This window comes from Aulonocara sp. 'chitande type north' Nkhata Bay, linkage group LG5, assembly GCF_057382095.1.
Source record: "Aulonocara sp. 'chitande type north' Nkhata Bay isolate Kocher_YH1m ecotype deep benthic linkage group LG5, A_spYH_male_GT1.1, whole genome shotgun sequence".
In the NCBI taxonomy this organism is placed as follows: domain Eukaryota; kingdom Metazoa; phylum Chordata; class Actinopteri; order Cichliformes; family Cichlidae; genus Aulonocara; species Aulonocara sp. 'chitande type north' Nkhata Bay.
The window spans coordinates 18,455,753-18,470,112 of record NC_141348.1 but is presented as its reverse complement, the minus strand read 5'-3'; the positions used below and the strand labels follow the sequence as shown (position 1 = coordinate 18,470,112).

General features: G+C 38.7%; 1 protein-coding gene across 4 annotated transcripts in view; it reads right to left on the bottom strand.

Moving 5' to 3' along the window:
* cita (citron rho-interacting serine/threonine kinase a) overlaps positions 1–14,360 on the bottom strand; it is a 39,260-nt gene that overhangs the window by 14,006 nt on the left and 10,894 nt on the right. For 2 of the 4 annotated variants that reach the window (XM_086291814.1, XM_086291815.1), the window contains exons 11-25: positions 11,568–11,673; positions 10,821–10,964; positions 10,130–10,249; positions 9,320–9,490; positions 8,488–8,541; positions 8,329–8,382; positions 7,841–7,981; positions 7,592–7,720; positions 7,004–7,099; positions 6,589–6,705; positions 5,835–5,944; positions 4,304–4,478; positions 3,116–3,313; positions 2,844–2,897; positions 266–463 (exon numbers count right to left, since the gene is read on the bottom strand). In XM_086291814.1, coding sequence (XP_086147940.1) covers positions 266–463; positions 2,844–2,897; positions 3,116–3,313; positions 4,304–4,478; positions 5,835–5,944; positions 6,589–6,705; positions 7,004–7,099; positions 7,592–7,720; positions 7,841–7,981; positions 8,329–8,382; positions 8,488–8,541; positions 9,320–9,490; positions 10,130–10,249; positions 10,821–10,964; positions 11,568–11,673 — 1,867 coding nt within the window. The remainder of the gene's footprint in view (positions 1–265; positions 464–2,843; positions 2,898–3,115; positions 3,314–4,303; positions 4,479–5,834; positions 5,945–6,588; positions 6,706–7,003; positions 7,100–7,591; positions 7,721–7,840; positions 7,982–8,328; positions 8,383–8,487; positions 8,542–9,319; positions 9,491–10,129; positions 10,250–10,820; positions 10,965–11,567; positions 11,674–14,360) is intronic. The other 2 variants (XM_086291813.1, XM_086291816.1) reach the window with 1 other exon arrangement.

The window sequence follows — 14,360 nt, the reverse complement described above, 5'->3', positions numbered from 1 at the left end:
TACTAGTATATAACCCCTCTAGTTATTAAAACAAGTAGAAAAATAGAATTGCCTTGTGCAGAAAACTCTGATCTAATATATTAAGTGTTACTTGGTATGTGTCACTGTCAAATCTCACCTGTAAGTTCATAAAACAGGCTCATTCAATAAGTGTTGTGGCAATGTCTCACTGAAGCAAGGCACATTACCATGAAAATGATTTACATCTGAATGACACTCAACACACTGAGAAGCCAGCAATTTGTCTGGAAACGGTTTTTGTTACCTGTTTCTGGTTGTTGAGGTGCATCTCACGGTCAGCCACCTCCCTCCTCAGGCGGTCCACTTCCTGGCTGAGCTGCAGCCGATCCTCTCTCTCATCTGATGCCTCATCAAGCTGTTTGGACAGGTAGAAGTTCTGGCGATTCAACTCGGCGTTCTCCTGACTAAGCTGTGTCAGCTGTTCCTCTAGGTCAGTGATCACCTGAGGAGGCACAAACAGGTAAAGGTTTACACGTGCAAACAAGAACACATTTTAAGGCTTTATGCACAAAACTGGCTGTGTTGTAATAATTCTAACTCCAATTTTTTTCATTTCATGATGTTCAAAATGTTTTCAATTGGTGAAGTTTAGAACTCGACTCTGTAATATGTGCAGTATGCAGTTTAGCATCGTCTTGCTGAAATATGCAAGCCCTTCCCTGGAAAAGATATTGACTGGATAGGAGCATATATATTTTCTAAAACCTGTATACACCTGTCAGTACTGAAGGTGTCTTTCTAGATGTGCATGGTGCCAATTCTACAAGCACTGATGCACTCTCATTCCATTAGAGCTGCAGCCTTTTGAACTGAGCGCTGGTAACAAGCCAGATGGTTCCTCTCCTCTTTAGTCAAAAGGACATGAAGTCCATGTTTCCCAAAAAGAATTTTACATTTTGATTTATCTGACCACAGAACAGCTTTCCACTTAACCTCAGTGCATTTTAAAAGAACTTTGGCCCAGAGAAGACGTCAGCGTTTCTGGATCATGTGCATATATGACGTCTTTGCGTTACAGAGCTTTAACCTGCATTTGTGGATGGCACGGTGAACTGTGATCATAGACAGTGATTTATAGAAATGTTCCCGAGTCCATGAAGAGATTTCTGGGAGGGAATTGTATCTGTTGCTAATGCAGTGCTACCTCATGGCACAAAGATTACAGGCATCGAATTTTTATCTTCAGTCTTGTCTCTTGCACACAGAAATTTCTCCAGATTCTCAGAACATTTTGATGATATTATGCACCATAGATGACAAGATATTCATAGTTCAATACTAATTAAAGATTCTTATATTATATTATTTGTAGGTGCGAGTTTTGGCAAATTGGTGAATCTCTGTCCATCTTCTGAAAAACTCTGCTTCTCTTGCTACCCAATCTGCTGCCACTTAATTAACTGATTTAGTTTCAAAACATCCCTCAAATATTTCATGACAGAGTAAAATGTTACAGTTTAAAGATTTAAAGTTTTCTATATTCTGTTAGGAATAAAATAGAAAATTTATGAGATTTCCAAATCTTTGCATTCTGTTTTTAATTTATATCATCACAACTTCTTTGGAAGTGGGATTGTAATAGCACAGCTGTAGTGAGTATAATTTACAGGTGTAATGAGTACAGTGACAGCAAGTCATTTCCAGTCAGAGAAATAGGAAACATGTTTTTGGCACATATGAACCACAAAACTGTTGTTTCACTTTAAATGTAACATAATAAGAATTTGTTTCTATTTTAACTCCATGACAAATAGTGGTGCAACGGATCAAAAATCTCACGGTTAGGAGATTTTAAGTCACGGATCGGATCAATTTTCGGATCAGCAAAAAAGAAAAAAGACAAAAATTTAACATGTGATGCCTAATAAGTAACACATTTACTTATCGCACTCCGCTGTGATATAATGAGCTGTCACGGTCACGTAGCTTTCCGTTGCCCTGGAGGTCCACCCATTTGTAGTAGTTAGGGCAACAGAAGGTGCCTGGGACAGTTCAGCCATAACTTTAAACTTTTGCTGCTCATACATGCTTGGAACGATCTTGCCACTAAAGTGGACGCGCAACGGGATATCATAGCATGGCTCAAGCACGTTTATCAGTTTAAACCCCTTGTTTTGCACAACGGAATACGGCCTCCCGTCTGCAGCTAAACACCCCAATAGCTTTTGTAATAGCTTTAGCCCGGTCGGATTGGGCAGCAAAGGGCTGCTTAAATACCGCAAACTCCTCTGCTCCTCCACTTGGACCACTAGCGCTGGCCATAACTATGCTTGTCAGACCCACCACGCGCACCATACACATACTTTTTTTTTCTTTTTTCTCTCTTTTCTTCTGTGGATAGGGATCGGTTCGGATTACGGATCAACCATGATCCGTTGCACCACTAATGACAAATAAGATAATTTGTTGAAGACGATAGATGGACATGTTCATCTTACATTTACAGTACATTTTTAAAAAGAACTGCACAAATTGGAAGCTACCTAACAGTTGAATTAAAGTGGTCTCAGCACTACTCAGAGGTAACTGAAGTAATGTGTTAGCTGCGCATCAAAAAGATTTTTGTCTTTGTGACAACTGTAATGGCACCTTTTATAAAAAATAAAACAAAAACAATTCACCAGTAAAATGCTAACAGAGTGCTCTGCACAGCAAGCTGCATTTTGCTGCCAAAGATTGATTCAGTAGACTACATTGTTACATTAGAACAATCTTTTGCAGCTACACATGAATCACTATATATTCAAGGGTCTTGTGAAACCTTTGAAGAATTTTATCTCCTGCTGCTGAAAGCACAGACAAAAGGCTGTGGAATCACTTACTGAACAACTGTCTCTTAAGGCATCAAACTTCCGCTGAATATCGTCTCTGTGGTTCTGGAAGAAGAGCAAATGAAAAGAAAAAATACAAGCAAATCTGAGTATGCATAATGTGTAATCGTAAAGAATGCCATTCATACTAACAGCACTATAAAAAAAAGTTATTATTGTATTAATAATACAGGCTTATATCCATATATAGGAAATGGTGAATACCACCATTACTTTGGGTGACTGTGATTGCATACATGTGTGCTTCCTCTTGCTCGTCTTACCCTGAGGGCCGTGATCTCCTCCTCAGCCTCAGCAGTTGTCTCTTCCAGCTCAGTCTTAGCTTGCTGCAGCTGACTCTCTAATGCAAGACGTGCAGCCTGTAGGCTGCTGATTTGGGACTCACGCTCCTGGAGGGACAGGGTCAACTCTGACACCTGCCTCTTAATCTCCAGTTTCTCCTCTTCATGTTCTAGGCCCATCTACAACACAGAGAGGGTTAGTGTGAATACTGCGTTGATATTGAACAAATCGAACCTTTAACACTTTGTATTTGAATATCATTTTCAGCATAACTTTAACCTTAATCACATTGTTAGGAAAGCAGAGTGCTACTAATGAAAGACTGCTGGAATGAATATGCACTTTTAGTTAATCTCAGGTTCTGCACTTCTTACTGGCAAATACAGAAATTCAGTCTGCTGAAAAATACACAAGGGTTCATTTAGCGGTTTCATAAGTGTTTGACAGATGGAACGGCCGATCACAACTGAAGTACATATTTGTGTGTGTGAGGACAGTGTGTATGTGTTTAAGCGAGGGTGCAGAGAGGCCAGCAATTAGTGCCAATCTGTGTATCATGTCTCAGTAGCGAAGACCGTGTGGAGGTAGAATATGACATCCAGTCAGCAGGCTGTCGACCAGGAGCGTCGACAGACAAGCACACTGGGGGGTGAGAGCGTTCAGAAGAAAGGGGGCATTGTGTTCCTCAAAATTAAGCCGGGACTTCTTTTTATTGAGCAGATTTGCAATGGGTTCATAAAGACATCATGAAATTGAGGGGTGCGCTTCTCAGTGACTGAAAACATTACATACATACGAGTATAACTTGAGTTTAATGCTTGCAAGCAATTATCAGTCATCCAGTTTGAGGGTAAAATGTTGACTGTCCATGCCAGAACTTCTGGTCCTGCTACATTTTCTTATGGTTTAGGATTTTATCAGTTGTTAGCTAATAAACAGCACTGCTCCAGAGATAATACAGGAAGAGAACTGCAATTTTGTAAAGAGTGCCATTACAGATCTGTTTTTAATTAGCCGTTTATCTGAAAAGCATCTGAGCTCGCTTGCTGATCAGCTGCCCTAATCCCTTTTGTGGATAGTAAGGCTACACTGTGTGTCGGCTAAAGTGAATTAGTTAATCTTGAGCTTGAACAGATTTTGTACTGTCTCTCGGCCTCCTGTTGCCTCACCTCCCGCAGCCTGCTCTCCAGCTCCAGCAGCCGGGTTCTCTTGGTTTGCTCCTGTTGACTCATCTTCTCCAGATGTTCCTCTAGTTTGGCATTTTGGGCCTCAAGCTTGCCTGCCTGAGACTCCAAATAAAACTTTTGCTGTCGAAGCTCTGAGATCATTTCTTCCTGGGCTTTCCTGACAAAAATACAAACAAATGCCAATTATATCTCCTGTTTTGAATTTATATTCGTAAAACAAAAGTTGGAGCTTAATGTGTAAACAATTTAATTGCACTAATACAAAATGAACAGTGCAGCAATTTAAAACATCGGTACCTGCCATTAGACTAATTATTATCTTAAAAATCAATATTAGACAGAAATTTAGAGTCTGTGCATCTCTAATTGTATTAAACAAGCGTGATACGATGTAAAATATAAAGAAAAGCACAATGCAATCATTTTCATTCTATTAAATGTGCAAATTAATTTCACATTATTTACATTAATTGCATTTTTTTTTCAAATTTGAAATTAATGTGAATAATGTAAACCTGATATTTCCTTGAAAACACTACAAAGCCGAGTTATCAAATGTTGAACCTGAGAAGCATATTTAATAATATAATAAGCATATTTTCCCCCCGTGCTGCAACAACGCAGTGCAGGAAAATATTCCATTCGCGCTGCAGGCAAAAGCGCAGGCAGGCCAGAGTTTTATAATTTTATGGCAGAGCTATGCTGCAGTAATGCACACAAAATGTAGTTTGCCATGTTCTTGCTGAAGTTAGCAAGGCCTTCCCTTAAAAAGATGTAATCTGGCATTGTATGTTGCTCCAAAACTTTATCTTTCCTCTTAAGTAGAATAAAGCGTGCATGGTTATTATTCTTGCCATTTTACACCCAAAAGCAGTGCTTCTTGTTTATATGCATTTACTTTTCCAAACAAATGGTAAAGTTGTAATGTGCATTCATGGATTAAAAAGCTTATTTGAAGTCCTCCTTAGCTTAGTTTCACAACTATAATGTTTATTTCAGTGTTGATGCCTGCATAGAGAAATTCCTCAGGATTATCTAAAAATATTATGTATTGTAGATGACATTATATTGAGAATTGCTGATTAATTTGCTCTTTCTGTTCACTTTTTACCTTCTAAAGACTCTGGCATTGCTTGTATTGTACTTAGTTATTACCTACTGCTACTTAATATCAGTATGTTATTTGAAATATGTAACTGGTATATAATTGAAACTAAGAAAATATTTTAGCGTTTAAAGTCATCTTTGTACCATTTTGAATTAAATAGCATTCAAATGGTTAGTAAGCTGTTGAATTCTGTTTTTGTAGAGCAGACTAACTTCTTTGGTAATAGGTTTGTATATTCTATTAAGACTACATGAAAAATGCATTTCCTGTACTTAATCTTAAAGATGACACTGTATACACACAGCGGGGACAGATCAGCCATGTTGCACAAAGATGTAAGTGCAGTCAATGTGTGTGGACACACTCATCAAAGCACAGTGTGGGCAGAAGGTCTAGTTAACTCACATATTCTTCTGGGTGTAGATGCTGCTGTTAGCAGCCAGCTTGTTAGCCTCTGACAACTCGGCGATGCGCTGCTCCAGGTTCTTCATCTTTGAATCCATAGCATTAATGGTCTTTGGGAAAGAAGAAAGTGCAAAAACATGCTGTAGATCACATCCCAACACAAGGATATATTCTCCACTGACTGATAACCAGATTCGGGCTAGAATATGGGACATTCACATTTTTTTTAAAGGTAGAAAAACCTTTTACTTCAGAAAAATCCTATTAGAGACTATTAAGGTGTTGCCTGAGTCGTCTACTGTCAATATCAGATGACTACCTCTAAAAGCTTCTTAACTGCCTCAAGTCTACCATATTAACCAGATTAGAACTTGAGCCCAGCCTTTATAGTGCAACATGAAGGATACTCTAATTTAATCTGTCTTTTTAACCTGTACATTTCAAAACAAAACAAAAAAATCACTACTATAGTACTATAACAAATTATGGTGTAAAACAAAAAATTATATTTGTCTAATCCTTAAAATAAATGCATAAGAGACAGCCTATACCCAATGAGATTAGATTGGGAATGCTTAGTATATGTAAAAGGGAATAAAATACTTTAAGCAGCCGATAAATTGCATATATTGTTTTTCTTTTAATATCACAAAAGTTAAAGTTACCTTTACTCGTTTTAAATATGGCTTTGTGTCAACCTGAGTATAAAATTTACAGCAAATGCCTGAGATGATATGAGGTTTTGTTGCCTTACTGCTTTCTGTTCACTGATGAGTTTACAGTTCTCCCTTGACTCCTCCTCCTGCTGCGCCCTTCTGGCCTCAAGGCTCTCCTTGTCAGCCAGGTCTGCTTTCATCTGGGCCTCAAGAACCTTGATGAGCGAGAACCAGTGAATAAATCCCGTTTTAATTTGACACATTGCTATTTAGATTCCAGCCTCCCATGTGAAGCAGTCATTCAATGATATGGTTGTAAATTTATAACCTGACGTGGAAATATTAATTAGTGTGGTGTCACATCTCACCGTAAGACATGTGACAGCTCTGATTTAATCCAAAGCTACACTTATTTGAAATGTCAGGACTGACTAAAACTGACTGGCGCAAACATATATGCTAATATTTCTTTAAAATATCTACAACAGTCTGAGAAACATTAAGCTGACTCACTTTGATCTTGTCTTCATAAAGCCTTTCCTTTTGAACCAGTTGCGTTTCCATCCTCTGGGCAGTTGACTGGGCATCCCTCAAGTTTTCCTCCAGTTCCTGGACAAATTACAGTTGTAAATGGATAAATCTAACATGATGGCCACAGATAAAAAAAAAACAACTACATTTTAACAAAAATAATAATTTATAGGCATATACACACAAATTCTGTATTACATACAAAGAAAAAAAAAAAATGCTAAAACACAGATGAAGCAGATGAATTAAAAACTAGGCAAAATGCTCTACTGCACCAAAAACATTACAAAAGAAACTTGCATGGAAAAGCTGGAAATCCACAAGTCGACTGCAGTGATGCCTGCTCATGCTGACACTGGTAAAATCATGAATATGTTAAAGCCTATTTATGTACCAATACTGGATGACTAGTAGCCATTTGTGATGGCTCAGCTATCTAAGTGAAGAGTATGTAGTGTGTACATGTATGTTCTCCGATATCTGTTGAGGATAAATGGACAGAGGGCTGGTTGAGTAGGCAGTGGGGTGAAGTGATGGAGAGTATTAGCAAGTCTTATCTGTAGCTCTCACCAGGATCTTTTCAGCCATCTGCTGAATCTGTTGGGATTTGGTCTGAATGTCATCCTTCAGCTTATTTTCCCGACGCTCAACCATCTCCAGCCTTTTTACCTGATTCTCAAGTGTCTTCCTGCCCTCCTGCTTACACAACAAAAACGTAGCAAGGCTGATTACACAGAAAATTGTAGGGTAGTCCAACTGTCAAAAAGGTTATTTAACATAGGACTAGAAAGCATTAGCATTAGCAGGTCAGTCTGGTACCTCCGTCTCCCTAAGACGACGTTTTAAAGTGTCACTAGAGTCGGTTTTGCCTTTCAGGCGCTCCAGATCTCGTTCCAGCCGCTCTTTGGCCTGCCGAACATTCTGCAGCAGCTCTGTGGCTTCTGTGCTCGCTTTCACTGCCTGGGGAAAAATCAGGAGGTCAAAGGTTGTTAGTAGATCCCCAGACAAACATATTGATATGCTTGTGCAATTTCTGCCCACTAGGACAAAGAGAAAACATAACAAACCAAAAAAAAGACAAAAAACAAAAGCAATTCTGCTGAATAAATAAGGAACAACAGCAGAAATGGCTGCACAGCTTCATCCTGGATACATACACATATAATAGTGGTCTTTTTTGTTGTTGTTTTTTCCTTTTTCAGATAAATAGGAAAGATTACAAAATCCAAAGTCTTTAGTAATTTAAATGTAGGTAAAAAAAACAAGCAACACAAAACACAATGAAAGACAGTTGTGAAAAAACCTACCTTGGACAGTTTGTCTTGGAGCTCCTGAATCTTCACCTGCTGCTCAGAGTTTGTCTTAAGGGAATAAAAAACAATTTAGAAAGTGAAAAAAAAAAATCAAACTTTGGGGTAAATACAGTTCTGTAAGCTCTGTACACATTTTTGAAAAAGGAAGAAAACCTTTTCAAGTTTGGAGAGAAGCTCCTCCACTTCAGCTTTTCCCTGCTCTTTTGCCTAAAAACATTAACAATATGATAAGAATTGAGCATAAATTCATCCTGAAATATTTGATTCACATGAGTAAAAACAGCTTGGATCCAGAAATTACTAATGATGGAAAGAGAATGAATAAAAACCTATTTGATATTTACTGCAATATCCTACAATAAAGTGTATGAGGCCCTTTCTCTGATTTATAGTATGCATATTATCATTCATTTATTCTGCAAGAGGGTAAGGACAGCAGCAGAGAAAGCACTTTTCACACATTTTTTCTTCTGAAGGATCCCTCCCCTGTTTTTAGGTCAGCAGGGAGATGTAATCACTACAGCAGTGCACCCTGGGTCTGCTCTGGGATCTTCTCACAGTCTGCCATGCCCAGATCACTTCCAAAGGGAGGCATTCTGGGCCCTTCCAAACCACACGACTGTACTGATTCAAATGAGACTAATAGTTTTTATCATCAACAAAACTGTCAAATATTAAACTCTTGATATCCAAGTAAAATGCCCCCAAACTAGGAAATGCAGTTCACTTGAATCCAACTGTATTTTATGATCAAAAGCCAAAACAGAAATCATCTTCTCTGTAAAGTGACACAGTCATGTTCATAATTCATGAGTTGTGCAACTTGTAGTTTCATTCCAATCCCTCTTAACAGGTTTGTGCTTTGCTTTTTAGAGCAGATCAAAAATACAAAGCACAAAGTGTTCCTGTTATTTGGTTCAATTTAGATTTAGACATGACATGAACTATAAACATATATGGTGAAAACATATACACATTTACATACCTTCTGGATCCTTTGTTGGTATTCCACAGCTTTTCTTTTGAGCTCCTCACTTGTTTGTCTCGAGTCTCTAAGTTCAGCTTCATAGAGGTCGCTGCGACGTCGGGCAGCGGAGAGATCCTCCTCCAGCTGCCTGATGGTCACCTGCATCTCCTCCAGCTGGGCATGGTACTCCTGACGTTAATAAGCACAGAGTGGTTAACACAATTAATTAAATTAAACATAAAATTTACTGTAAAAGCAACCACATGTTATGCAAGCTAAATAATGACCAGATCCAGCTCCTCAGTTGGGTAGAACGAAAATTCTTTTGTACAGATTTAATTTTCACCTCAGTTCAATTTATAATTTTCAATTAAAATCATGAATTTATATTAAAAAGTGTAAACACTGTGTATCATCTCCCTAATTAAAGGGTCGATGAATCTGTAGATTAATGATCAAGTCGCCACTTTTGTACCTTGCAGTTATGCCATCTGCAGGAATGACCTTTGAGCGCTAAGGACAAGGGAGTCCTTAGAGGGAAAGCCCTCCCTGTGTGACAGGGACACACTGAGAGGAAAAGTAATCTCATCCCTTTTTCAAGGACTGCACTATCAGTTACAACGGTACAAACAACACCGTGTCAAATAATTTCCCCAAAAAACAAAAAACAGTATGCATATGCAGTTTAAAGGCATTTTTCCCCATTTCACTAGACTGTTTTATTATAAATACCATGAAGTGTCCATGAAATAATTCTTCATCTGCCCCACATCATTATCATGATGAGGAGGAGGATTCAGAATCATTTAAATGAGAAAATTTACATACTTGCTCCTTAATTTCTTGCAGCTTGTTGCTCTGTTCGCGTATGTCGTGCAGCAGCTGCATGGCCTTGTCATCCTCTCTAGAGACTTCCACTCGTGCCTCCTCCAAGCTTCGCTTTAGGCTCTGCAAACAAATACGTGTTTCAGACTAACACAAAGTGCACTAAGATTTAGAAAATAAAATAAAATAAGTTAGTTTACAGTATTCTACCCTTCTTTTTTTTTCAACTACTTAAGCTCTAGACTACTGTCTGACATTTCCAATTGAAAAAACAACCCACAATTTCATCAGTAAAAGCTGCAAAACTTCAAGTTGTATAACAGACACTTAAACAGGAATTTTTACAGAGTTTTTTTATTACAAGGCTAGAGGGAGTTTCAAAAAAAAACTATGGCCAATAGTGCCATCAACATTTCTGCTAAATCAAAACCCAAGTTTGAAAGGAAACACTTTGTTTGTTTAACCTGTTCTAAAAGTTGCCAACTGCAACTCTACCATACTTAGTACAACAGAACTTAAACCCATATAGCATTGTCATGCTTAAGTCATTATTGTATGCCTCAGTGATTGTACTACACTTGCAGTCTTCATGAAATGGTAGATGCATTTTTATAACAGATGGAAAGCCTCCAGGGTAGAAGTATTTAATTCAATAAAACACAAATGGACATGCTGGTAGTACAGTATGACTCACGCTGCACTCAGTAATGTAGGTGGCAAGATCTTGCTCCAGGATACTCCGCTGAGTCTCAGAGGCCTTCAGCTCCACATCCTTCTGGTGGAGCACTGACTCCAGGTCAGTCATCTTACGCTGGAACCTGGAGATTTCCTGCTCCATCTGAACACAGCAGTGAAAACATCACTTATTTAAAATCTTCACCTGAAGGTTGATTAACATTGCTGGTTTGTGTCCCAGCTGTCTTCTGCCTGCGTCAGAAGTATAAGGTACTTAAAGTGGCTATTTACTTCACTATAAATAAGGGGTCCATTAGCTGTAAATTATTTTTCTAACAAATGGCCAACCAAGAATGCTTTAAAACGAGTAAGCTGCTATGTTTTTCACACTACAAAATGAACTTGGCTCATAACAGCACCAACAGACGCTTCCTTGATCTGTGTTAGGCCAGTCAGCCAGAATAAACACAAGAAATCTGCTAATAAAATCCAGAATAATGAAGTGATGTTGCTCAAAACAAAGTTTCAAACTATGGAAGTCCAATTTCACAGTTTGTCTAAAAATAAAAAGCCTTCTTTCCAGAATATGTTAATGTTATTTATTTGCTTATCAAAGGAGCATTTTGAGTTTGCCAAAATAACAGAGACAGAAGACAAAATATACTGCGGATTTACTAAATTACGTTAAAGCTGAAAGCTTTGTTAACAAAGGTTTGTAAAAAAACAAAACAAAGAATGAGAGCCAAAACAGGCTGTAAATGCTCACCTTGTGACATTTGTCTTGAGTTTCTTGTAATTCTTTGCTTTTAAGGTGCAGTTTCTTTTCCATTGAGTTGGTCTTAGCAGGAGAGTTGAGGCCTGCAGACACTGACCTGGGGCAACAACATTTACAGAAATTCTTGAAACATTAATATTTCAACAATCAAACTGGCGCACATAATTTGAAATGTGCATTGCAATAATTTTTATTTAAACACAGAGACATCCACTCTAACTAGGGGCAATGTTTTCTCTCTGGCGAGCGAGTTCCTGTCAACCTCTTTATAATCAACAGACCAGAGAGCACAAAATGCTTCGAAAATCTTCCTTTTGTGCAACAAACTATGACAAAAAAAAAAAAAAAAAAAAAATTAATTAAAAATGCAACCAATGATTCGAATAATCAGTCAGACTAATGAACAAGAATGGGACTCGGCTGGCAGTCTTATATTGCCACATAAGGACACAACACATAACAGCAAGGCCTACAGTCATTGTATCTGTAATGAAGTCGGTCAAAACGCAGACACAACACCCACACTTCATAAACGAGTAACAGAAACCAGGAGCATGAAAGCTGACTCAACCTTCCCTTTGGAGTTGGCGAATGAAGAATATCTAGTAATGACAATTATTCTTTTGACAACAGAACAGCTGAGCAATTTTTATGCAGAGCTAATATATATATATATATATATATATATATATATATATATATATATATATATATATATATATATATATATATATATATATATATATATATATATATATATATATATATATATATATATAAAAACATATACAGTGGGGCAAAAAAGTATTTAGTCAGCCACCGATTGTGCAAGTTCCCCCACCTAAAATGATGACAGAGGTCAGTAATTTGCACCAGAGGTACACTCCAACTGTGAGAGACAGAATGTGAAAAAAAAAAATCCATGAATCCACATGGTAGGATTTGTAAAGAATTTATTCGTAAATCAGGGTGGAAAATAAGTATTTGGTCAATAACAAAAATACAACTCAATACTTTGTAACATAACCTTTGTTGGCAATAACAGAGGTCAAACGTTTACTATAGGTCTTTACCAGGTTTGCACACACAGTAGCTGGTATTTTGGCCCATTCCTCCATGCAGATCTTCTCGAGAGCAGTGATGTTTTGGGGCTGTCGCCGAGCAACACGGACTTTCAACTCCCGCCACAGATTTTCTATGGGGTTGAGGTCTGGAGAATGGCTAGGCCACTCCAGGACTTTCAAATGCTTCTTACGGAGCCACTCCTTTGTTGCCCGGGCGGTGTGTTTTGGATCATTGTCATGTTGGAAGACCCCAGCCTCGTTTCATCTTCAAAGTTCTCACTGATGGAAGGAGGTTTTGGCTCAAAATCTCACGATACATGGCCCCATTCATTCTGTCCTTAACACGGATCAGTCGTCCTGTCCCCTTGGCAGAAAAACAGCCCCATAGCATGATGTTTCCACCCCCATGCTTCACAGTAGGTATGGTGTTCTTGGGATGCAACTCAGTATTCTTCTTCCTCCAAACACGACGAGTTGAGTTTATACCAAAAAGTTCTACTTTGGTTTCATCTGACCACATGACATTCTCCCAATCCTCTGCTGTATCATCCATGTGCTCTCTGGCAAACTTCAGACGGGCCTGGACATGCACTGGCTTCAGCAGCGGAACACGTCTGGCACTGCGGGATTTGATTCCCTGCCGTTGTAGTGTGTTACTGATGGTGACCTTTGTTACTTTGGTCCCAGCTCTCTGCAGGTCATTCACCAGGTCCCCCCGTGTGGTTCTGGGATCTTTGCTCACCGTTCTCATGATCATTTTGACCCCACGGGATGAGATCTTGCGTGGAGCCCCAGATCGAGGGAGATTATCAGTGGTCTTGTACGTCTTCCATTTTCTGATGATTGCTCCCACAGTTGATTTTTTCACACCAAGCTGCTTGCCTATTGTAGATTCACTCTTCCCAGTCTGGTGCAGGTCTACAATACTTTTCCTGGTGTCCTTCGAAAGCTCTTTGGTCTTGGCCATGGCGGAGTTTGGAGTCTGACTGTTTGAGGCTGTGGACAGGTGTCTTTTATACAGATGATGAGTTCAAACAGGTGCCATTCATACAGGTAACGAGTGGGGGACAGAAAAGCTTCTTACAGAAGACGTTACAGGTCTGTGAGAGCCAGAGATTTTCCTTGTTTGAGGTGACCAAATACTTATTTTCCACCCTGATTTACGAATAAATTCTTTACAAATCCTACCATGTGAATTCATGGATTTTTTTTTCACATTCTGTCTCTCACAGTTGGAGTGTACCTCTGGTGCAAATTACTGACCTCTGTCATCATTTTAGGTGGGGGAACTTGCACAATCGGTGGCTGACTAAATACTTTTTTGCCCCACTGTGTGTGTGTGTGTGTGTGTGTGTGTGTGTGTGTGTGTGTGTGTGTGTGTGTGTGTGTGTGTGTGTGTGTGTGTGTGTGTATATATATATATATATTTTTTTTTTTTTTTTTTTTCTCTTCTTCTTTCTGCTGCAGTATGATTAGGACAAAACAGACGGCATGAACAAAATGGACCTGCAGACCCGGGAATGTTTGCAGTTAGCCTGACAAAATAATTTGACAGGAGAATTTGGGATATGCTGTTGCGTGGGGCTGGTCTCCAGAAGACTCAGTGTGAGTACAATACACTCTTTTTTTGTTGTTATTTGTATAAGGTAATGTTCCATTTTGTTTCCATTCTCTGCAGCAATCGAGAGCACTAAGTGAATTTTTCCCATTTTGCTGACCA